At 32.8% G+C, this 24,208-nt stretch overlaps 1 protein-coding gene across 1 annotated transcript in view; it reads right to left on the reverse strand.

The window, feature by feature from the left end:
• Window positions 1–24,208, reverse strand: part of LOC143406187 (bifunctional heparan sulfate N-deacetylase/N-sulfotransferase 3) — a 139,786-nt gene that overhangs the window by 57,552 nt on the left and 58,026 nt on the right. The window contains exons 4-5 of the mRNA XM_076864827.1: window positions 4,192–4,377; window positions 394–522 (exon numbers count right to left, since the gene is read on the reverse strand). Of these exons, the coding sequence (XP_076720942.1) occupies window positions 394–522; window positions 4,192–4,377 (315 nt within the window). The remainder of the gene's footprint in view (window positions 1–393; window positions 523–4,191; window positions 4,378–24,208) is intronic.

The raw sequence follows: 24,208 nt of genomic DNA on the forward strand, positions 1-24,208 counted from the left end.
TTATCAGATACAAATATTTTTGTTTATGGCTTTAGTAGGAAAAAAATTAATAGATGAATTTGTTCACAATGTGCAAAAAATGGCCTCCAATAGAAATAGGAGAGTTTTATAAGTGAAAAATCTTTCTTCAAAAACACAAAAATCCCTAAATTCTGATCTTCTGGAGTATTTTTATGTTTCTGCCAGAAGCTCCTCATGTCACCTTTGCTTTTAGAATAAATGAGTCCCCACTTTTGGATGTGATCCCATTCACATTTCCACTATTGTTTTAGAGCTGGAACTTCATGTTTCTTCAGCTGAGAAATTCCCGAACCTATTGTCCATGTAAGTGTAATTTTTACCTGCTTCTGTCATTTTTCATTGTTTATTTGAAGAGTAACTCCAAATACTTACTGGGTTGAGTACCACAGTGAAGAAAAGTTCACCTCCTTGGATACTCTTATCCAGCTCTCTAGGACCTCCTGGATACTCTTTATAGAAAATCGTATGAGTGAAAAGTCCACAGGTCTGTCTTGGAAGAACCTGAAGAAAAAAATGAACAAGTGAAGAAAATACTGCGCTCAACAAATCACTTTGTTGAAATTTTTCTCACAAAAGATGATATACAAGCTGCTGTCATTAGTCAATTTTAACTCTGGTCCAGAAAAATACTTTAAGCTCTGGGAAAGAGAGAATTCTATTACAAGAGAATGAATAGTAAAGAAAATTAAAAGAATATTTTACAACTAAACTAGGCTTGAATTATTCTAACTGCTTTTCTACTGTAAGTATCAAAGTCAGTACTTTAAGTATGAAACCTAATATGTTTTAGCATTTTTTTTTTCTTTTTTCTTTTTGTATCGGGGACTGAACTCAGGGGTGCTTAACCACTGAGCCACATCCCCAGCACTTGTTTATATTTTGTTTAGAAACAGGGCCTTAATAAATTGTTGACGCTGGCTTTGAACTCGAAATCCTCCTACCTCGATCTCCCCAACCTGGGATTACAGACTTGAGCCACAGCACCTGGCATGTTTTAGCATCTTAAAAAATAAAAAGTAATAATGAGAATTTACAAATATTGGAATTGTCTGTGCTCTACTGTAATCATAGTAGGCAAAAAATGTAAAGATTAATACCTTCTGCCAAGTTGTACTCAAGCATTAGAATATACAGTCATTATTAAATTACTTAATGTCATTAGGAAATGACATTTTAAAGTAGAACAAATATTTGAAGCACAAATCAGTTCTAGAAAGGGCTACATCATGCTGCCCAAAATTCTAGGTGTGAAACCCACTAATTTCAAACATAATAAAAAATGTTTATCCATTTGGTTCACAATTTTTAGAGAGTGTTACACACAAAATGATAAATGGTCACTACTGTAAAGATTTTCTTTTCATGCTTTGTATATGAAAATTGTTATTTCATCAATTATACACATTTGTGATAAAGACTAATTTTTTTATAGATTTCCTGATAAAATATCAGTGAAATTATAAAAGAAGTAAAGATGTTCAAGATAGTACAGTTTTCATCCTAGTATCATATAATAACCTCATGAAAACCTGTTTGTCACTGTACATTTGAAATGTCAGAAAATAAATGAATATATTTTGGAATGCTACAAATTTTACAGCATCTAACACAAGCAGGCTTTCTGCTTATTGCCCTAAGCAAGTAGATCTTCATTTTTATTTTCTTAACTATTAAAGCAAACTTTTTTCCAGTATATGCTCTCAAAATATAGCCTGTTCAGGACTTTTCATATTTTGCAAAACTTTACAAGTATACTAATTCTTCTGTTGTTGTTTTCTTAGTAGTTTAAGTAAACAATAGCTTAAAGAAAAAGTTTAAATCACAGAGAGTCATCATTTGGTGATGACTGTTTGAAAGCTTTTATACCATGTCATAAAACTATGCACAAAATCACAAAATCAACAACACCAAAAAAGCACTAAAAAAGGAAGTATGATTGAATTAAATATATTTCCTAATGATTCTTAAAAATATAATTTCCTGGAAATTAAAGATATATAGATATCTTTCTATATAAAGATTTCTTTATATAGGAAAATATAAATATGTCTCTCTCTCTCTCTCTCTCTCTCTCTCTCTCTCTCTATATATATATATATATATATATATGCAAAGATATGTCTTCATACATAAATATATATAATTTATTTTTAAAATATTATTTAAACTGAATTATAATCCATATGAGAATAAAAAGATATGTTTTCTATTCTTGAAAAATTTAAGATACATCAAATAGAGGGAAATATTCAAAAGTTAAATAAGAAAATACATGTGATTATATACCAGGTTGTGTTACATTTTATAAGGATGTGACTAACTAAATCACTTTTAGGATTTCACTTGATTATTTTACTTGAAAAATTACAGAATGCATACAGAGCTGTCCTTGAGAATTTATTGCTCAGATAATTCTATACTAAATGGAGAAAAATATAAATAAATAAATAAATAAATAAATAGGATTTGTTGAAGAGGAAAGGCCAGGCTTTACCTTGCAACTAAGGGTTACTCCTGATGCAAGTAGAAACATCACCATAAACCCTAGGAGAATGCAAGGACCACCACAAGAGTTTAAAGAGATAATTGGGAGTTTGATAAGGGTCAGAGTCCACTGTGCTAGAGAAGGAATTATTGATAGAATTTAGAGATCACTCCTCAGTACCGCCTTTTTTTTTTTTTTTTTTTTGGTATAGTCTCTTACTATGAGGGCATATTGGCTATTGTGGTCTCCACCTGTATTTTATTTGGATGGCTCCTAAAAGTGTCATGTCTCTCTTGTTGCATAATCAACTGCCTTCTGAACATTTCTCACTAGAAAACTCTCATCCAAGAGCCTATAAACCAAAATAGAAGGTTTCTATGCAAAAGTGGGACCACAGGGATAGTTCTATCAAAACACAAAATCTGTTAAAGGCTTTATTACCTGCAAGATTCATGCATTTATAATAGAGGTAAAATATTTTTCAGGAGAAAAAGAAAATGAACATTTCTCAAGGGAATATCCCAGCAAGTTTTCTGTCAGTATTGAAACAGAAATAAAACAGAGCAACATTAAATAAAGTCTTTAGAGAATTAATTTCACTGTCATAAGACTGTCTACAATTTTAAAATGACAGGGAGTATTGAATGCTTTTAAACTTTCTGGTCTGAAAACTGGCAACTTGAGGGGCAGTAAGTTCATTTCAAATAACGAAGAAGGGCAGGTTGAGAAAAAATGTGACCATTATATCTCCATCTAGCATTTATAACATTTTTTTATTGAGAGAAATGTCAAGATATAAGCTGATCCAAGTTAAAAGTCATTTTCCCCTGTAATTTTTACTGACATTGGAAAACTGTCTTTAAAAAAGTCAGTTACACCTTGGTTAAAACAAAGATATCTGTTCAAACATATAAGCTTTAGAGTTGCAGTGGCTCAACATATCATGTTATTTTCAGTCTTTCTTTCCAGTATGTGAGTCTAAATTAGTGGATCCATTGTTATCTTCACTGGTACTTTTCTGGGTACTTGAGAAAAATTAAGATTTTTAATGTTTCCTTTGGGGGGCATCTTGCAAAGTATAAGGTTGCAGAATATTTTGACAATATACATTTGCCCAGTGAATAAAAGTAACAAAACAAAACAGAGAAGCTCTGGAGAGAATTAGGCAATTGATAGTAATGATTTAATTAACATTGTCATTTATTCTCTATATTATCCTCAGTTAATAATTATGTAGGATCTCACATGTGGCTTCTTGTTGCAAATAGATTAGTTATTTTTAACTTGCCATGGTAAGAAAAAATTCAGTGTAACTGACTTATAAAAGAGATGGTGAATATATCAGGTTGGTGTTAATTTTACCTACCAAATAACTTTTTGAAGAAATGATGGCTTCTAAAACTTTTTGACAATTTGATGTAATACTGTCTTACATTTTCACATCAGTGCCGCTTACCAGCCATAGTGCCAGCAGAAAAATAAATAAATAAATAGATTTGAAGAATTGAAAAGAAGTGACTTTGAGAAATCCTTTGCTTAGACATGACAAATGTGCTTTCTACAGTATAGAGCTTTTCTTACATTTATGCTTTTAACTTTTTTTTTTCTCTTCTTATACTGCTTCAAATGTGAAATGTAAGCCTGGAAGATTTAGTTGTACTCAATGCATACCAGAAGAAGCTCACCATGATGTTTTTGTGGATGAAGCCCCTCCGATATCTAGCTGGTTTCAGATGTGGATATTCTTCAGTGCTGGTGATTTTAATATTCCAAACCTTCTTCCAGGCTTCATAAAGCTGTACATGTACAGGGTAGACACCTGAATGATGAGGAGCCACTGCATAGCCCATGTCAGTAGGAATGCCATGCTCCTAATAAGATCAAGTAAACATTAATTAGAATATGGGAAGATTTGACCTGGCCATGTTTTACCCAAGAACTTTCCAATATACCACAAAGATATTTGTTTAAATCAATCATTTCTTATTATTTGGTAAAGTTAAAGTGACAAATATTGAGACCTTTAGACTGTAGGAAGCAGAGTAGCCATTTCACCAGTCCTGATCTCCATACACTTGTGATTGAGAGGGGGTGCGGCAGACAATGCATGGAACTCCGTTCAGCACATCCTGTCATAGCCACATTTTTTTAATTGTTTAAAACTTCCATAATTTAAATAACAAATACTTGTTACAAACAATAGTTACAGTGCTCCACAGAATAAAACCAATATTTATCAGAACAGTGAACATCCCAAGCTCACTAAGACTGATGACAGGCTTTTATCTGCTACATAGTTTCTATCAAGTCTGTCACATTTCTATTGGTCTCTCAGCATGGGGCCAGTAATAGACAACATTCTTTGTCTCAGGAGAAGGGCAGGTCTTTGATCAAATAATGCGGCAAAATTCTACAGAGCAATTTATTTTGAAGCAGAGACCCTCACTGTGAAAGTAGAAGGTGCTGAAAGAGACAAATATTCTCAGAAATTGTTGCTCTGGAGTGAAATTCTCTATATAAAATTAGTTCAATTTAATAAATGTTTCCAAATAAATACCAGTCTCTCAATATCTTTTTCTCTCCACCGCCCCTGACACACAAACTATACTCATGAAGTAACTAATCAATTGTTGCAATGCCTTTTTCATTTTTTGGGGGGGGATGGGAGGGCAGGTACTAGGGATTTAACTCAGGGGCTCTTGACCACTGACCCACATCTCATCCCTATTTACAAACTAGAGCTAAATAAAAATTTTATTTAGAGACCGGGTCTGAGTTGCATAGCACTTCACTTCAAATGGTCCTGCTAAGATTCTGTCAATTCCAAAAATAAATCTATGTAAAATCTGGATTATTTTAGAAGGGATTTGGGACAAGTGTGTATAATTGTAATTGCTTTTCTCCACTTGTGGCAGTCCCTTGATCATGATATATTGCTCTTTGGCATAGAATAAAACTGTGCAGGCACAAAAGATGAAATGTCTTTTAGAAAAAGTATCCCCGTGGCTTCAGTAGTGGACGTGAATTTTTTTAAATAAATATTTTGTTGTTGTTTGCATTTTTTAATTGCTTGATAATCTTCAAAGGTTCTACTTAAAGAAGCTACCTTTGAATTAATCATGGCTTTCTTCATGCCAAAGTACAACTTCACATATACACAACCACAGTTCACAGGGACTGAACTCTAGAAATGTACTACAAGTGGAGATGTAAAAAGTCAAATATGGCCAGCTTTGTTTTTCAGCCTAAATAATAACAAAAGGACAAGGATGTACAAGAAGCACCTGAATACAGAAGAAAAATATACTCCCAATGGTTTGCCATTAGCCTTGTACCTTTTCATATTTCTTTATATGGCAGAGACTCAGAATTTGGTCCCAGATTATCAACTTCATCTCCAATTAGCATTCACTGCCACGCCAATTTTTCATGTTTCCTTCAAGTCTCTTCCTGTATACAGTATAGATTTCCTCTATCAATTAGGATGTCCCTTTTGTCTTTTTTTTTAAAATCTTTATTTATTTATTTTTATGTGATGCTGAGGATCGAACCCAGGACCTTGCACATGCTAAGTGAGTGCTCTACTGCTGAGCCACAATCCTAACCCCTCATCTTATCTTAAAAAGCTTATTCATTGCTGATAACTCAGTTCAGTCAGGTATAGTTAAGGACACTAGAAATGAGAGCCAACACATTGCTGCTGATAGAAAGAGAATAGGTAGTTGTAGAGGTAGAGTAGATAATAGATGGGTTGCTAAAGGATGAGAAGGAAAACTTGACATTCTTCATTTTATCTGAAACTTTTTTAGAAGTTTATATAACTATGCAATTATTATTATATCATCTATAACTCCACCAAAATTGAGGTGAATTCTCTCATTTTTAAAGTGGTTTTTACAAACTCAAGTAAAGTAGTTTTCAATGAAGAATCACGTATCAACACATAATTTGTGTTAGAAAAGATCATCAAAGTATTCAACCAAAGTGGTTTAAGAACAAGGGTGAGCAATAAAAATAAAAGAAAATGAATGGGAATCATAATTAAGACAAATTTTGAAGGAAGAAACAAGGATGAACTTCACAAAAACTGGAGCTATAGTGTAAAATTCAAATGCCTGAAGATTTGTAAGAAATTACATTAATCAAAATCTCAAAATAGTTTTACATTGCGGTAAGTAGTCAGCTTTATCTTCAGAAGTTCTATATAGTAAATCAATGGTTTAACATAACAGAGACATTTTTTTCCTCTTTTGGATTGTTTAACAATATTTGGCAACCAATGTAAAATAATGTTTTCATTTTTTTTTCTTTCTATCTTGTGGCACTAAAGTTTCATCATTTTGTGTGCTGGAAACACATTGCTTTTATATGCTGTGATCCTATTACTCAATTATAATGTAGAAATCATGAATATTCTGGGCCACCTATTTTAGCCCAAAGTGATAGGCTGTGTTTTCTACTCCTGTAGATTTTGTGATTCTGTCTTAGAAGATTTCTGTGGCAAACCATGGCTTCTACCCCACTACCTTTTCCTGGATCCATTTTCCCTCCTAGTATATTCAAAACTCTCATTCACTGTCAAATAGTGAATCACAGAAAATTGATGAGTTCTCTTTTAAATGAGTTTGAGATAAAGGCAGCATAAATTTTTTCCACCAAATTTGCATTCAATATGAGAGAGAAAACCTTAAATATTAATGAATTAAAAAAGTTAATGTTAATATTATGTGCAGTATACTCTGTAAAGCAGACTCATTTTTTCACTAAGTTTAGCCATAATACTATGTTCTTGGCTGATTACTGTCTTCCAAGATTTTTAATTGGAGACTAAGAATGTACTGTTTTGTAATCTTGGAGCAGAAAGTCTAAAATAGTAAATATTTTAGTTTAAAATATTCATTATGCTTTTTCATTTGACCTTGATTAAATGTAGCATCTTAGATCCAGGAACACTATAATCTATGTCAAGATTTTCATTGAGCAAAAGACTGGGGCACAGGGCTAAGTGATAATAAAATATAAATATCTAGAATACCATAGAATTATTAAATCTCAAAAATGTCTCAGTACCCCAATATCAGCTCTTTCATCATGGTTTCTAATCAAAGACACTATCAATTATTAACCAGCTAGATAACAGTGTCAAAATCTTGTTTTCTCATTCTTTCCTAAACCAAATCACCTCATTAGCATATGCTCTCAATACTGCCTCTAACACATATCTTAAATCTATCCACTTTTCTCCATTTCTGTTGTCATCATCATCATTCTAGTTCAATCTACTATCTTATCTTTTGACCATTGGGCACAAGTTCCTAATATTCTACCCATTTTCTTTCTTGTCTCCTTCCAATCCATTTGTACTCAACAGCCAAAGCAATATTTTTAAAACACTGATAATATTATATTACTTTCATTTCAAAATTTTTCCATAATTTTCCCTTGCACATCAAATGCAAAATTCCTAGCACAGCCAAAAGTTTTGCAAGATATGACCTTTTCACAATCTAGCTTAATTGTGTATAACTTTTCCTCTCTCCTTCAATATATTTTAGTCACATTAACCTTTCCCTGAAACTTACTGTTTTAGTCAGCTTTTTTGTTGCTGTGATCAAAAGTCATGACAAGAACAATTTAGAAGAGGAAAAGTTTATTTGTAAGGTCATCATTTCAGAGGTCTTAGTCCATAGATAGCCGGCTCCATTCCTTGGGTCCTGTAGTGAGGTTGAATACCATGGCAGAAATGTGTGCTAGAGGAAAGCAGCTATGGAAGAGAAAGTTGTCCTCACCAGGACAAAATATAAACCCCAAAGGAAGGCCCCCAGGAACCCACATCTTCTAGTCATACCTTACTTGCCACCCAGTTAATCCCTATCAGGGATTAATGTGCTGATTGGGGTAAACTTCTTATAAAGCAATCATTTTATCTCGAAACTTTCTTGAATTGTCTCACACATGAGATTTTGGGGGACATCTAATCTAAACCATAGCATTACTAGGCACTTTCCTATTGTCTTACCCTTCTATGTGTTTGTCTCAGCCTGAAATGTTCCTCCAGATCTTTTTTTTTTTTTTTTTAAGAGAGAGAGGGAGAGAGAGAGAGAGAATTTTAATATTTATTTTTTAGTATTTGGCGGACACAACATCTTTGTTTGTATGTGGTGCTGAGGATCGAACCCAGGCCGCAACATGCCAGGCGAGCATGCTACCGCTTGAGCCACATCCCCAGCCCCTCCTCCAGCTCTTTACCTGAATAAATCTACAATATCTTTTAAGTAATTTATTCTATCAGATCTTCAGAGAATCCTTAACTAACAAGCCCCAATTTAAATAAAGTACACATTAAGATTTCTTTTAGTAATCTTCATTTGTTTTTCTTAGTATATTACTTGGTTTGAAAGTACCTATTTCTTTTGTATAATTAACTACCAAATGCCTCTCTTTGACACTAAATAATAACCTCCATGAAATTTGGATTCTGTTTTATTCACTGCTCTCACTCCAATGTCTTGCTATCATAAGCATTTGACACACAGTAGTGAATGACTGTGTAGATTAATTCTGGCCATCTCTCTATCATTTGGATTATCACTTTATCAATTATCTCTGTAAACTGTTAATTCAACTGCAAATTCTCAATTACCTCAGTTAAACTGTAAACTCATCAGAAAAGTGAACATATGGTAATTAATCCGGGAAATTGTGATGCCTTTAAAAGTAATAATCAAAATCTCTTTTGAGATTGTAATTAAAAAAAATTTAGTGCAAAACACACATTTGTTTATTTATATATTTATGTTTATACTTATGAATTTATATATTTATGTTTATACTTATGAAATTTAAAAAATATTAGATTTTCCTAAACTATCATCCAAATATTTCTAAGTAGTTAGTGCTAAAATAAAATTTTATCAAGTAGATAGTGATTTTGTAGTACTTTAAATTTTCTCCAATATACTAAAACAAGAAAAAATCAGTATTCAGGTAATCAAGCGATATAATTAATTACTGAAGAAATCATTGTTTATTACTATCTTTGATGGAATTTATTTAAACTTTTAATAGTAATTAAGAATGACACATTGCTTTTAATGTTTATCATATTTCAATCTTTCCAAACAAAAGAAACTTTTAAATTTCCATTAATGACTAGAAGACCCATTGGCTCTTTCTATATTTTACAAACTATCGAGTATGCAAATTAATGTAATTTTAAAAAAAAAAGAGTGATTATAGACAAACAATATTCTTCACTCTACAGAGGGGAAAAAAACTTTAAACTTCACTACAACATAATTTAGAAATACTTCTTAATGCTTTTCTGCATTTCACTTTGATTGGAATGCCCCATTTTCTCAGTATGTAGAGGTTCATCCTTTGGTTAACTGTCTCATAGTATTAAGAATTCATTTACAATTTATGTAAATTCACATTTACAATTTATGTGGGTTTAAATATTTCCTCTGTTCACATTTTATTTTGCAGTAGGTTCTAGGAAAATAATCTGTTTTTTGTTTTTTTTTGCTTTGACTGTTCAAATGGCTTCCTCAAGAACTATGACTATTTGAGAGATTGTTTCACAAAGAAAATTAATGAAATTATCAACATATCAGGAAGGCTGAAGACAGAGAGCAGCACAGTTTCATGGTGAAAACATACATTCATGAATCCTTGGCTCAGTCTCAATGCTCAGTTTCATTGACCAGAGGACCATGTAGCTTTACCAAGTTTTAATTCCCTCACTTAACAAAGAGGCATAATAAAACTAATTCTTTCACAGTTTTAGACACTGAAATAAAAAGCAAAATTATTGGCTAATTTTCTTTTACTCAATTAACATTTCCTCTTTCTTTTTTTTTTTAATATTTATTCTTTAGTATTTGGCGGACACAACATGTTTGTATGTGGTGCTGAGGATCGAACCTGGGCCGCATGCATGCCAGGCAAGCGCGCTACCGCTTGAGCCACATCCCCAGCCCTCCTCTTTTTTTTTGAAACAACTAATTAAGAAAAAATACAAGGGGCTGGGGATGTGGCTCAAGCGGTAGCTCGCTCACCTAGCATGTGTGCGGCCCTGGTTCGATCCCAGCACCACATGCAAAACAAAGATGTTGTGTCTGCCGATAACTAAAAAATAAATATTAAAAAAAAAAATCTCTCTCCCTCTCTCACTCTCTCTTTAAAAAAAAAAAAAAGAAAAAAATACAAAGATAAACTATTACTCTGCCACCAAGAAAATTAGAATTTTTATTTAAGGGGAGACATTTCTGAAAAATACAGTATATGATCAATTGTATGTAAAAACAGATTTACTTGACAGTATAAATTTAGACTGAAAAGAAATTGACATTATGTACAAAGAAAGTAGAAGTAGAAACCAAATAAATTTCTTTTGACAAAATCAATTGATATTAGTTGTAAAATGGGAGGTAAGTAATAATCAGGTATACCACAAATTTGATAAGACTATATCAATGATATCAGTTAAAACCCTCCCTTGACACCACAAATTCTCCTTCAAGTATGACTGCAAGTAACCAGCTTATTTATTTGCTGAGTTTAAATCATATTCAGTAAGTCAAATGCATAAAGAAATTTCAGAAACAAAGTTGAGCTAAAAATTTAGTACTGGTACTGAAAAAAGGATTATAAAATGTGCATAACTCTATTTTAAACTTCAATTTCTTTTGTAATTTCTAAGAAAACTTTATTTGGGGGTCATGCAGTAGATTCTTTCCCAATCTTTGCTAGTAACTATATAACTTAATTTAAGTACTTCTCCATTTAACAGGGCATGTTGTTTTCTTCTTTTAAGTTCTCATCAAAATTTTTGAAGTATTGTCATAACTTTGTTGAGTGTCTCATAAACAAACAAGACACTAAAGGGTGTGCTTTTTGAGAATACTCAAAAGTATGATGTAAACACTTACACTTGCCACAGGCTGATTTTTTTTTTAATCACTGAGATTTATTCAGGTAAAACAAAAGAAGGAAAGTTTACATAGCTGTAAAATGAAGAATTTATGAGGCTTTATTTTTTATGCTATATTTAAACAACTAAAAAGAAAATTAACTAGGGATACAATGAAGGAAGAGGAAGGTTTATTTTAATGTAGTTTTCTCAGTTTGGAACAATGTGTTTTATTCGGACCTCCAGGGTCACTGAGATATAAAAAAGCTACAAATGATTCAGGTACAGTCTCAATTCCCAGAGTACTTTCACACTCATTTAATCTTCTTGAAATGTACAAGATTGATTAAACTAGGAATCTAGCACAAATTTTAATTGGATTTTGATATTCCTGAAAGAATATAGAAGTTGGTGATGGATGATGTTTACTTTATATAATTATTGCATAACCCCTGATATTTACAATACAGACCAGGAAGGTAAAGCTTATGGTGCTGGTTGCACAAACACAAAAAACTGCATAAATCATATGAACATCTATTTAAGAGAGAACACTATAAAAAGTCATATTTTATTAGCATACTATAGTAACTCAGCCACATCAATGTTTATAGCAGGTCAATTTACAATAGCTAAATGTGGAAGCAACCTAGATGCCCTTCAATAGATCAATGGATAAAGAAACTGTGGTATATACACATAATGTAATATTACTCAGCATTAAAAGATAATAAAATTATGGCATTTGCAGGTAAATGGATGGAGTTGGAGAACATCATGCTACATTTTTGTATCCATTCAACTATTGAAGGGCATCTAGTTTGGTTCCATAGTTTAGCTATTGTGAATAGTGCTGCTATAAATATTGATGTGGCTGTGTCCCCATAGTATGCTGTTTTTAAGTCCTTTGGGTATAGACCGAGGAGAGGGATATCTGGGTCAAATGGTGGTTCCATTCCCAATTTTCCAAGAAATCTCCATACTGCTTCCATATTAGCTACACCAATTTGCAGTCCCACCAGCAGTGTATGATTGTACCTTTTTCCCTACATCCTCGCCAACACTTATTATTGTTTGTATGCATAATAGCTGCCATTCTGACTGGAGTGGTTTTGATTTGCATTTCTCTAATTGCTAGTAATGATAAACATTTTTTCATATTTTTGTTGATTGATTCTATATCATCTTCTGAGAAATGTCTGTTCAGGTCTCTGGCCCACTTATTGATTGGGTTATTTGTTTTTTGGGTATTGAGCTTTTTGAGTTCTTTGTATACCCTAGAGATTAGTGCTCTATCTGATGTGTGAGGGGTAAAGATATGCTCCCAAGATGTAGGCTTTCTATTCACCTCACAGATTGTTTCTTCTGTCAAGAAGAAACTTTTTAGTTTGACTCCATCACATGTATTGATTCTTGATTTTAATTCTTGCTCCACAGGAGTCTTATTAAGGAAGTTGGGACCTAATCTCACATGATGGACATTAGGGCCTACTTTTTCTTCTATTAGACACAGGGTCTCTGGTTTTATTCCTAAATCTTTGATCCATTTTGAGTTGAGTTTTGTTCATGGTGAGAGATAGGGCTGTAATTTTATTTTGTGGCATATGGATCTCCAGTTTTCCCAGCATCATTTGTGGAAGAGGCTATCTTTTATCCAACGCATGTTTTTGGCACCTTAGTCTAATATAAGATAATTGTAATTTTGTGGGTTAGTCTCTGTGTCCTCTGTTCTGTACCATTGGTCTACCAGTCTGTTTTGGTGTTAATACCATGCTGTTTTTGTTACTATTGCTCTGTAGTACAGTTTAAGGTATGGTGTAGTGATGCCACCTGCTTTACTCTTCCTGCAAAGGATTGCTTTAGCTATTCTGGTTCTCTTATTTTTCCAGATGAATTTCATGTTTGCTTTTTCTTTTTCTATGACAAATGTCATTGGAATTTTGATCATAATTACATTAAATCTATATAGTGCTTTTGGAAGTATGGTCATTTTGATAATACTAATTCTGCCTATCCAAGAGCTAGGTAGATATTTCCATCTTCTAAAGTCTTCTTTGATTTTGGTCATTAGGGTTCTGTAATTTTCATTATACAGAACTTTCACCTCTTTTGTGAAGTTGATTCCCAAGGGTTTTTTTTTTTTTTTTTTTTTTTGAGGCTATTGAAAATGGGGTGGTTTTCCTCGTTTCCCTTTCTGAGGATTTGTCACTGATATATAGAAATGCCTTTCCTTTATGGGTATTGATTTTATATCTTGTTACTTTACTGAACTCATTTACTAGTTCTAGAAGTGTTCTGGTGCAATTTTTAGGGTCCTCTAGGTATAGAATCATATCATTAGCAAATAGTCTTTATGATGTTGAGACATGTTCTTGTTTTCCCTAGTTTTTCTAGTGTTTTGAACATAAAGAGGTGTTATATTTTGTCAAATGCTTTCTGCATCTATTGAGATAATCATATGATTCTTATCTTTGAGCATATTGATGTGACGAATTACATTTATTGATTTCTGTATGTTGAACCAACCTTGCATCCCTGGGATGAATCTCACTTGATCGTGGTGTATGATCTTTTTGATATGCTTTTGTATTCAATTTGCCAGAATATTATTGAGAATTTTTGCATCTATGTTCATTAGAGATATTGGTCTGAAGTTTTTGTGGTTGTTTTTTAATGTGTCTTTGCCTGGTTTTGGAATCAGAGTGATATTGACCTTATGGAATGAGTTTGGAAGTGCTGCCTCTTTTTCTATTTCCTGAAATGAATTGAAGATAATTGGTATTAGTTCTTCTTTACACGTCTTATAGAACTCAGCTGTGTATCCATCTGGTTGGCAGACTTTTGATGGCATCTGCTATTTCGTCACTTGAAATTGATCTGTTTAAATTGTGTATATCATCCTGATTCTATTTGGGCAAATTATATGACTCTAGAAATTTGTCGATGCCTTTGGTATTTTCATTTTATTAAAGCACAAGTTTTCAAAATAATTTCTAATTATCTTCTGTATTTCTGTAGTATGTGTTGTGATATTTCCTTTCATCACATATGTTAGTGATTTGAGTTTTCCCTTTCCTTCTCTTTGTTAGCATGGCTAAAGGTCTGTCAATTTTATTTAATTTTTCGAAGAACCAACTTGTTGTTTTGTCAATTTTTTCAATTGTTTCTTTTGTTTCAATTTCATTAATTTCAGCTCTGATTTTAATTATTTCCTGTCTTCTACTGCTTTTAGTGTTGATTTGTTCTTCTTTTTCTAGGGCTTTGAGATATAATGTTAAGTCATTTATTTGTTGACTTTTTCTTATTTTAAAGAATGAACTCCATGCAATGAACTTTCGTCTTAGAACTGCTTTCATAGTGTTCCATAGATTTCAGTATGTTGTATCTGTGTTCTCATTCACCTCTATTTTTTTTTCATCTCCTCCTTGATGTCTTCTGTAACCCATTGTTCATTCAGTAGCATATTATTTACTCTACAGAATTTGGAGTAGCTTTTATTTCTTATTTTATCAGTGATTTCTAATTTCATTCCATTATGATCTGATAGAATGCAGGGTAGTATATCTACTTTTTTATATTTGCTAACAGTTGCTTTGTGGCATATTACATGGTCTATTTTAGAGAAGGACCCATGTGCTGCTGAGGATAAAATGTATTCTCTCATTGAAGGATGAAAAATTCTATATATGTCAGTTAAGTCTAAGTTATTGATTGTATTATTGATTTCTAGATTTTCTTTTGTAAGCTTTTGTTTGGATTGGATGATCTATCTATTGATTAAGAGGTATGGTAAAGTCATCCAAAATTATTTTGTTGTAGTCTATTTGACTCTTGAACTTGAGAAGAGTTTGTTTGATGAACATAGATGCTCCATTGTTTGGGGCATATATATTTGTAACTGTTAAGTCTTGTTGGTGTATAGTTCCCTTGAGTAGTATGTAGTGTCCTTCTTTATACTTTTTGATTGACTTTACCTTGAAGTCTGCTTTATTTGATATGAGAATGGAAATCCCTGCTTGCTTCCACAGTCCATGTGAGTAGTATGATTTTTCCCAAACCTTTAGTCTGTGAATGTCTTTTTCTATGAGAGGAATCTCTTGGGAGACAGCATATTGTTGGGTCCCTCCCCACTTTTTTTGATCCAATCTGCTAGTCTATGTCTTTTGATTGGTGAGTTTAGGCAATTGACATCCAGGGTTATTATTGAGACATGATTTGTATTCCTAGCCATTTTTGTTTATTTTTGGTATTTAATGTAACTTGGTTTCTCCTCTGATTAGATTTTCCTTTAGTGTAATTCCTCTCTCTGCTGATTTTCATCATTGTTTTTCATTTCTTCTTCATGGAATACTTTGCTGAGGATGTTCTGTAGTGCAGACTTCTAGTTGTAAATTCTTTTAACTTTTGTTTATCATGGAAGATTTTTATTTCGTCATCAAATCTAAAGCTTAATTTTGCTGGATATGATTCTTGGTTGGCATCCATTTTCTTTCAGAGCTTGGTATATGTTGTTCCATGATCTCCTGGCTTTGATGGTCTGGGTTGAAAAATCTACTGAGATAGGAATTGGTCTCCCCCTATATGTGATCTGATTTGTCTCTCTTGCAGCTTTTAAGATGGTACCCTTATTCTGTATGCTGGGCATTATCATTAGAATGTGCCTTGGTGTAGATCTGTTGTAATTTTGTACATTTCGTGTCCTGAAAGCCTCTTGAATTTGGTTTCCAATTCATTCTTCATGCTTGGGAAATTTTCTGATATTATCTTATTGAAAAGATTGTGCATTCCTTTTATTTGAAACTCTTTGCCTTCCTCTATCCCAATAACTCTTAGATTTGATCTTTTGATGCTGTCACATAATTTTTGGATGTTCTGTTCAGGGTTTCTAATTATCTTCACTGTGTGATCAACTTTATTTTCCAGGTTGTATACTTTGACTTCATTATCTGATGTTCTTTCTTCCAAGTGATTGAATCTATTGAGATTTTTTTTTTATTTATTGTATCCTTGATTTCAAACTTTTTTTTTTTTTTCAGAATCTCTATCTCTCTCTTAAAATAATCTTTTGCTACCTGTATTTGCTCTCTTACCTCATTGTTGGAATGATCAATTTTTGCCTGTATTTGCTCATTTAGGTCATTCTTTAATTCACAAATCATTTCAATTATGAACCTTCTGAGCTTCATCTCTGACATTTCATCAACTTCGCTATCTGTGGGTTCTGTTATTATAGTGTCCTGGATTGTTGGGGGCACTTTCATCCCCCTTTTTGTTTTTCATGTTGTCTTTGTGTCTTCCTTTCTTGCAGTGTGGATCTGAGTTATTACAGTTTCTTCCCTATATTCTTGTAGTACCCATGCAGTTTGTCTGTACCTCTCCTTAATGTTGGGCTTCCAGACACTGCTGGTGTCCCTCAATGAATGCTACTGAATCCTAGATCTGGGTCCTATACAAGTTGGTGTGAATGGATCTTTGCCACTGGGCTTGAGCTCCCTTGGTGGTCTGCTGGTCAGAAGGGGTCATCCTTCACTAGAGGCTAGGCTCTGGTGGGTGTCTGCCCTGCAGTGTGCCTGGGACCTGCACAGGCTAGTCCCAGCTCTGTCATTTTGAAAATGAAGATGATAGTGAGAGGGTGGTGTGCCGCAGTCCCGCTGCAGCAAACTAACCGGGGGGAGGGGGGATGACGAACAACTTGTGTAGACTGATACAGCAGGAGTAGGAGCCGTTTATTGTAAGACAACAGAGGTATTTATACATTCCACACAGCTTATCTTAATTAGCATAAACTAGATACAGCAGTCAACCAATAAGAAATCTCCACACTTAATGGCTCGCTGGAGTTACTTCACAAACCACTCCCCCTGGCAAAATGCCAGGCACCATCCAGACTTGTTTACAGACTCTAACATTTGGCAGGCGCCATCCTGACTTGTTTACACACTCTAACAGTGGTGAAGAGCAGTAAATAATATTAATAAGAGAAGTAAATACATTTATTAAATTAATAGAAGTTACAGCCACACAATAAATGTTCAATATGAAATTCTGGTATATGCTAGAGTTTTTAAGAGATGAAAGGAAGTACACATACCAATGACAAAAACTAACAAAACATAGAAAACAAATTAAAGAGGTAGTAAAACAATGCCAATGAGATTCAATCTCAGAATAAGTTTATTTTCCAGAAATTGCTAATCAAAAATAAATCTGGGGTTGAGGTTTTGGTTCAGTGGTAGAGCCCTCACCTAGCACATGCAAGGCCTGGGATTCAACTCTCAGCCCCACATAATCATAAATAAATAAAATAAAGGTGTTGTGCCCAATGACACCTAAACATAAATGTAAAAAAAAAATAAATCTGATTAACAAAAAATAAGTTTACATGATTGTGTGGGGGACGAAGAGAAGTTTGAAATATTTTAATTGACAACAGAGTATTAAAAGAGTTGAAACTATCTGCTTATCTTCTTTGCTTTATCAAGAGAAAAATATTTAAGATTTTTATGATGAGATAAACATAAAATTAGATAAAGAGGCAATTTGATAAAGTATTAACTATAATATACTAAATATTTCAAGCTTAGAAGGGCAAATTTTAACTAAAATATAAAGCATGTAGATGTAATGTGCAAATCATTTTACTAATCAGAGAGAAATAACATGATGCATAAGTTGAAAATATACGAAACTTTCAAAACAGGAGAAAAATTAGAGCATTTTGGAATCTGTAAATCAATGAGCTTAATGTCAAACTGAAGAAATTTTAGAAGAGATTACTAGACAGGTTACTGAGAAGTAACAAAGAAGAAAGCAATAATTATAAGGAATTATGATTAATGCCTTTACTGTGTAATTACTTTTAAAATACAAGTTCTAAATTGTTATCAGAATAATGCCACACATATCTTCATTCTCAGTTTTAGAAAGATCCTTGACATACTTTTGTAATCCTTATGGATATTAGTTGAATTAACAGATTTGCAGTTTATGGGCCAACTATTTTAAAAAATGGTGACTACTGCACTTATGCTACCTTGGAATTAAAACTTTATTTATATACCACATTTCTCTAGCTATGATATTATATTCAAATTTACCAACAACTTAATAGAAATGCAGAAGTCATACTTATAAATTATAGGTATAACACAAACTGGGAAAATATAAAGCAAGTTAAATAACAAAATGAATCTTTAACAGGATGTTTATATACTGAAACACTGAATATATAAGAAATATGAAATGTTAAAGGGACAGCAGTAATCTCAAGGATAGCATTTATTTAATGCAATAAATTGTACCAAAATAAATACAATAAGGCCTAATAAATAGCTCATGAACAGAAACAGAGGTATGATATAATGGCTTAACAAAATTAGTGTAATCTTTGGCTACATTAATAGAAGTAAATTGCATATGCAGATCAAAAAATATTTCACTGATATGTATATATATACATATACATATATATTGATAGATAGATATAGATATATAGATATATAGGTATAGGTATATCTATATCTAATCAGTGTACTATATTGTTCATATACCACAACATTTGTTAGGAAGGGAAAAGAGAAGTTAGAACTGATTCAACGATGGCATTTGGGATAATGAGGGTATTTGAAAACCTATAGAATGCTTCAAGATACATAAGAAGAGAAACATAAGGAAATTTATTAATTATGCTTTTTACTTTCTGTAGTTCTGATGCTTTGATATTGGGGCCTGGCTAATTCTGAAGAGACTGTGAGTTCCAGGGCCAGTGAATCCTAGAGATAGCAAACTATTACCTGAGAACACACTTTTCAAATGCAAATCAACCAAATCATACATTCTATACTCAACCATCTCCTTTATTAGGTTCTCAGGCACTGAGCAAATATTCCTTGCTTTAATCATCTCAAGGCCAAAAACCAAGCAATTAGAAATAGCCCTTATACTTTAGAACCCACTGAACATATTCAAAGTAGCTGATCTGAGGCATGCCTAACCTGCATTGTCTAACCATTCCTAACCAAATCACAGTATTCTTGCGCATATTTCCCCACTGTCCACTCTGCCTCCTAACCAATTCTGGTGTTTCTTCGTGTAACTCTACAAGTATGGCATGCCTCTCCGTCTTGGGGAAATCAGTCTCCTCAGTATCCAGGATTATAGGCATGCACTGCCACTCCCAGCCATACCAGAACTCTTTAAGTATCAGCCTTGATACTATATCCCTTAGTCCTCTCTTCTATCTCTTTCCCTGTTCAAATTCTTTTAGGCATTCATTTTATAAAGTAAATTATATACTTTGGTTATTCTGCTCAGAATAATGAAGTGGTGTATAAATTTAGAGTAGACTCTGCATCCTGATTGGAATTTTCCACTTCTATTCAGATCACTAAAATTATGCTTTTTAAGCATTAATAAAATGAAAATACAATGTCCTTTTTAATAAAGTGCTTTATTGAAACAAAAATTATAGGAATTATTCCTTCTCCAGCTGGCAAGCAATCTAATTGAAAATTTATCACATATTCCTCAAGCCAGAAAGCCTTTCATATATTTTATATTGTATTTTGATACTAAATAACCTTTATTTCCCATATTGGAAAAGTTAATGTGCTCACTAATCTAAAACACTGTATAATTGACAACAAATATTCCAGTGCATATAAATTAGTAGGTTGTTCTGAACTTGGAAAAGAGGGAGGAAAAAAATGATACTATTTTTAAAAATGATAATATAATCAAAAGTATAATACTCAAAAAGACCTTATGTTTTTAGGAACATTGTTCTACTAATAATATTGTATATAACAATATTAATTGAATATTGGAAGAAATCTATGATAAAAATCTTTACTAATTATTTTATTATTAAATATTAACCTGAGACAATGTGGTTGTATCTCAGTGGTAGAATGCTTGCTTTGCATGTACAAGGTTCTGGGCTTACTCCTCAATACAAAATAAATTAAAAATATAAAAAATAAAACATAAACTACTATTATTTGCCAAAAGTCAGAACTAATTATTCAGTTGAGATTACATATTACTGATAATTTTTTGAAGTCTAAATACAAAGTTACCTTACTTTCCAAGTGATGGTTTTATCTTATTTTTAAGCCTATATATTAGATATTTCAAACTATATTTCAGGTCAATCGTTAAAGTTATAATAATTTTTTACCTTAGAATTGGTAACCTTTCAAAAATATGTCTCCCCTTAAAATTTCAATTGAATTCCTCAATTAGCCCATATTTGGCAACTACAAGTTTTTTCTAAGCAAGTCTTAGTGCTACATTTCTTTTGATGGCTGTAGTCATCAAATGCAAATTTGCTTAACAGATTTGTCTGACCTTCAATAATAAGCTATTAGACAGAACTTTCAAAGCCAATTAAATGGACATCAAATTCCTTTGTGAATCAGAAATGTCCACATTGTGCAAAAGGATAATAAATCAGATGTATTTGCTAATACTCAATGTAAGAGACAGGTGTTTGGCTGTAGATAGTGAAAGCAGGGGACCAGAGTTTTAGATTATAGTCTCAGATTCTTTTAGCTGGAAGGGTACTTTAAATGTCATCTAATATAATCACCATTTGAATATTGCACCCATGACCTCTATTCTTGTTTGAATGCCTATATTCTCCTAAGGGAGCACATTGCTTCTTTGCATGTTCATTTAATTTCTCCTTTGGAAATCATTCATGTTCATATTGAAATCCAGAGCCTCCAAGAAGATGGAGAGAAACAAGATATAAACCAATTTAGAAAAGCAATATTAATAATTTATTATTATTAATTAACATATTAATAATTTACTTGATGCAGCTAGTAAGTAGACATTTGAGACAGAATTTAATTTAATTTTTCACTGATTTTTTTTCTATGCTGGTAACTTTAGTCATATGCAAAATTCCTCAGATTCAGTTGTTTGTCTCCTGCATCATTTTAGAATTTGTCTATGATAAGAATCTTTAGGGAACCCAAGGGAAAAGATGAATTCCATCTAGACTTTTCTGTTTCCCTTAAACTACCAAGGTTACCATATATTCTCCTTGATTACTAGGCAGAAGAGAAATCTAGATTTATACCTGTGTATTGGAGACATGGTGACACAATTTATGTAATATTAAAAGACTTGGTTTATGGTCTTAATTCTACCTTCAAGAAGCTTTATAATCACTGATTGAGTTACCATGCTACTCTGGCTCTCATTTTCTTCATCTACAAATGGAGAATAAATACAACTAAAATTCAGTGTTGTTGTGAGAATTAAAAGAAATAGTATAGAACATATAACAAACTAAAACTCTTCATCTTGTCTCATTACATCCTCAAATACACTAGCAATGTGGTTTGGGAAACTTAATGCATTAAGTGAAAAGTAAATGGGTTAACTAACTCATATATACAAATTGTGCAAAATTCATTTGCACAATATGCAAATATAATTTCAGTACAAATAAATTTTTTAAATTAAGGAGACTGTCCCTCCTGTCACTTCAAACTCTTTAGGTGCCCAAGCAAAAATTTAAGGTAGCATTATTATTATATTAAATAAAATGATATAAATAAAAACAAATAAATAAGAACAGTAGCTGTTATCTACTGGGTGCTATGTGCTAATCACTGTTCTCAAATACTTAACATATATATTTTTTCTCGTGCTGTTATGGCTGGAAACCAACTAATCCTAGATGCAGTATTCTTTCCTATCTGTCTACTCTTGACACCCCACAACCATCCACTGGTTTTATATTTGATTAAACATTAAAAATACATTTGGTATTATTTCCAAAGAACCTTTATGACTGCCTCAAGAACCATGATTTGGATTGTCAACATCCAGTAAGACATCACTTTTTTCAGAAATCTTTGCTTGATACTGCAATTAGAAGGTGAAAAATTATTAGATTCTGATTTTGAATTATTCTTTCCATTTATGATGCTTTTTAGTTAGAAATTTTCAAAAATGCATATAAGCCTATTTTCACTACATGTACTCAAGTATTTACAGCCATTTTAAATAGGAACATAATATTGGCATTTGTTGATTCATTCACTGATTTATTCATTCAAATAATAATCAAACACCTATCATTCTATATACTATTCTTCTTTCATAACAGTGAATGCCAAATCTTTTGTCAAATCTGTCTTGACACAAGATACTTTTAAGGCTTTGAAAAAACAACAAAATCCCCTCTTTATTTCTCATTATTTTATCTTTTATTGTTGCTTTCTTCTACTGTACTTACATATTTCATTTTCTCACAAATTCCTTTCTCCCTTTTACTACATATTTATGAAGCAACTACCAAGTCATTTTCTGCATCATCATCTCTTATTAATTAACATTGCTAACATTAGAAGCCTTAGATGTCTACCTCTTCCATTGAAATAGGAATTTTAGTACTCTCAGTTACAAATCATGTCAGTATTTGCTGAATTTTACATGATGGTTACTATTTTTGCTTATACTTTTTGGGAAAAATATATCCATCTTACAGGAGTTTGCAAATATCATCAAAATACTTTCATGTCAACATGCATGAGCACTATTTTTTCTTTCTTAATAAAATGTCAATGCATAGCAAGTTTGCCCTTGAAACTTTTTTCCCCCAAAGAGTACACTTAAGTTAAAAGGTAAGTATGAACTCTTTATGCTACACATAATAAACTTGATTTTCTACAGTGGTGAGAAAAAAAAGAAGTAGGTTTTATAAATTCTAACCTTTTCTTGCATAAGTTTGAGTAAGATAACATGGAGATAAATTACTTGAGCTCTTGACTCTAGTAGTTCATAAAATACCATTATATATAAGTGGGCTTTAGTACCCTCTCTGCTTGCAACTCTATTTCCTCTCGTTATGTACTTATTAAAAGTTTTTCTTTAAAATCCCTTGTTGTCGTGAACCATCCATGGGCTATGTATGTGTGAGCTATGCATATTTGATCATATGAGGGAACTGGCCTAATGTTACTGCCTGATTGGGCTATGTGACCTATGTGTCCTTCTCACTCTGCCTATGATACCACACAGCTCCTGAGATTAGTGTAGCTTTCCAAGATGTCAGTCAATCTGCTGACCACCACAATACATCACCAAGTAAGACTCCACCCTTCGAAACCCAATCCCTTGCCTTTTTCGGTGGATCTGTCTCGAATGTCTTTCCCCTAAATAAAAACAGGGGTTCAGGGTGTGCTCTCTCTCTTGCCTCTTGCCTCCCTTGCTCTCTTTGCTTTCCAGAATAGGAGCTGAGGTCTCAGAGCCATCCCTGACACCCAAAAAAGGTATTTCTGTGTGTGTGTGTGTGTGTGTGTATTTTGTTGTTGTTGTTGCCAGCCCAGCCACACTCGGTCCCAAGTCACAAACCCTTCAGTCTAAAGCAGTATATTTTGCTTCAACCAAGCAAATGTTCCATCTATATAACATGTATGTTGGAAGTGTCTTTCAATAGTTTTTCTTTCATTTCCACAGTATTCCTAGACAGAATCTTTTTTTTTTTTAAGAGAGAGTGAGAGAGAGTAAGAGAGAGGGAGAGAGAGAGAGAATTTTAATATTTATTTTTTAGTATTTGGCGGACACAACATCTTTGCTTGTATGTGGTGCTGAGGATCGAACCCTGGCTGCACGCATGTCAGGCGAGCACGCTACCAGCTACCACTTTAGCCACATCCCCAGCCCTAGACAGAATCTTTATTACCTCATATCCACTTTATGGTAAACTGCCTGGTCTTTTCCCTCAGCCTCATTTTACTCCAACTCATCCTGGTATTTAACTCTATTAA

Source organism: Callospermophilus lateralis, chromosome 8 (genome assembly GCF_048772815.1).
Source record: "Callospermophilus lateralis isolate mCalLat2 chromosome 8, mCalLat2.hap1, whole genome shotgun sequence".
Classification (NCBI taxonomy): domain Eukaryota; kingdom Metazoa; phylum Chordata; class Mammalia; order Rodentia; family Sciuridae; genus Callospermophilus; species Callospermophilus lateralis.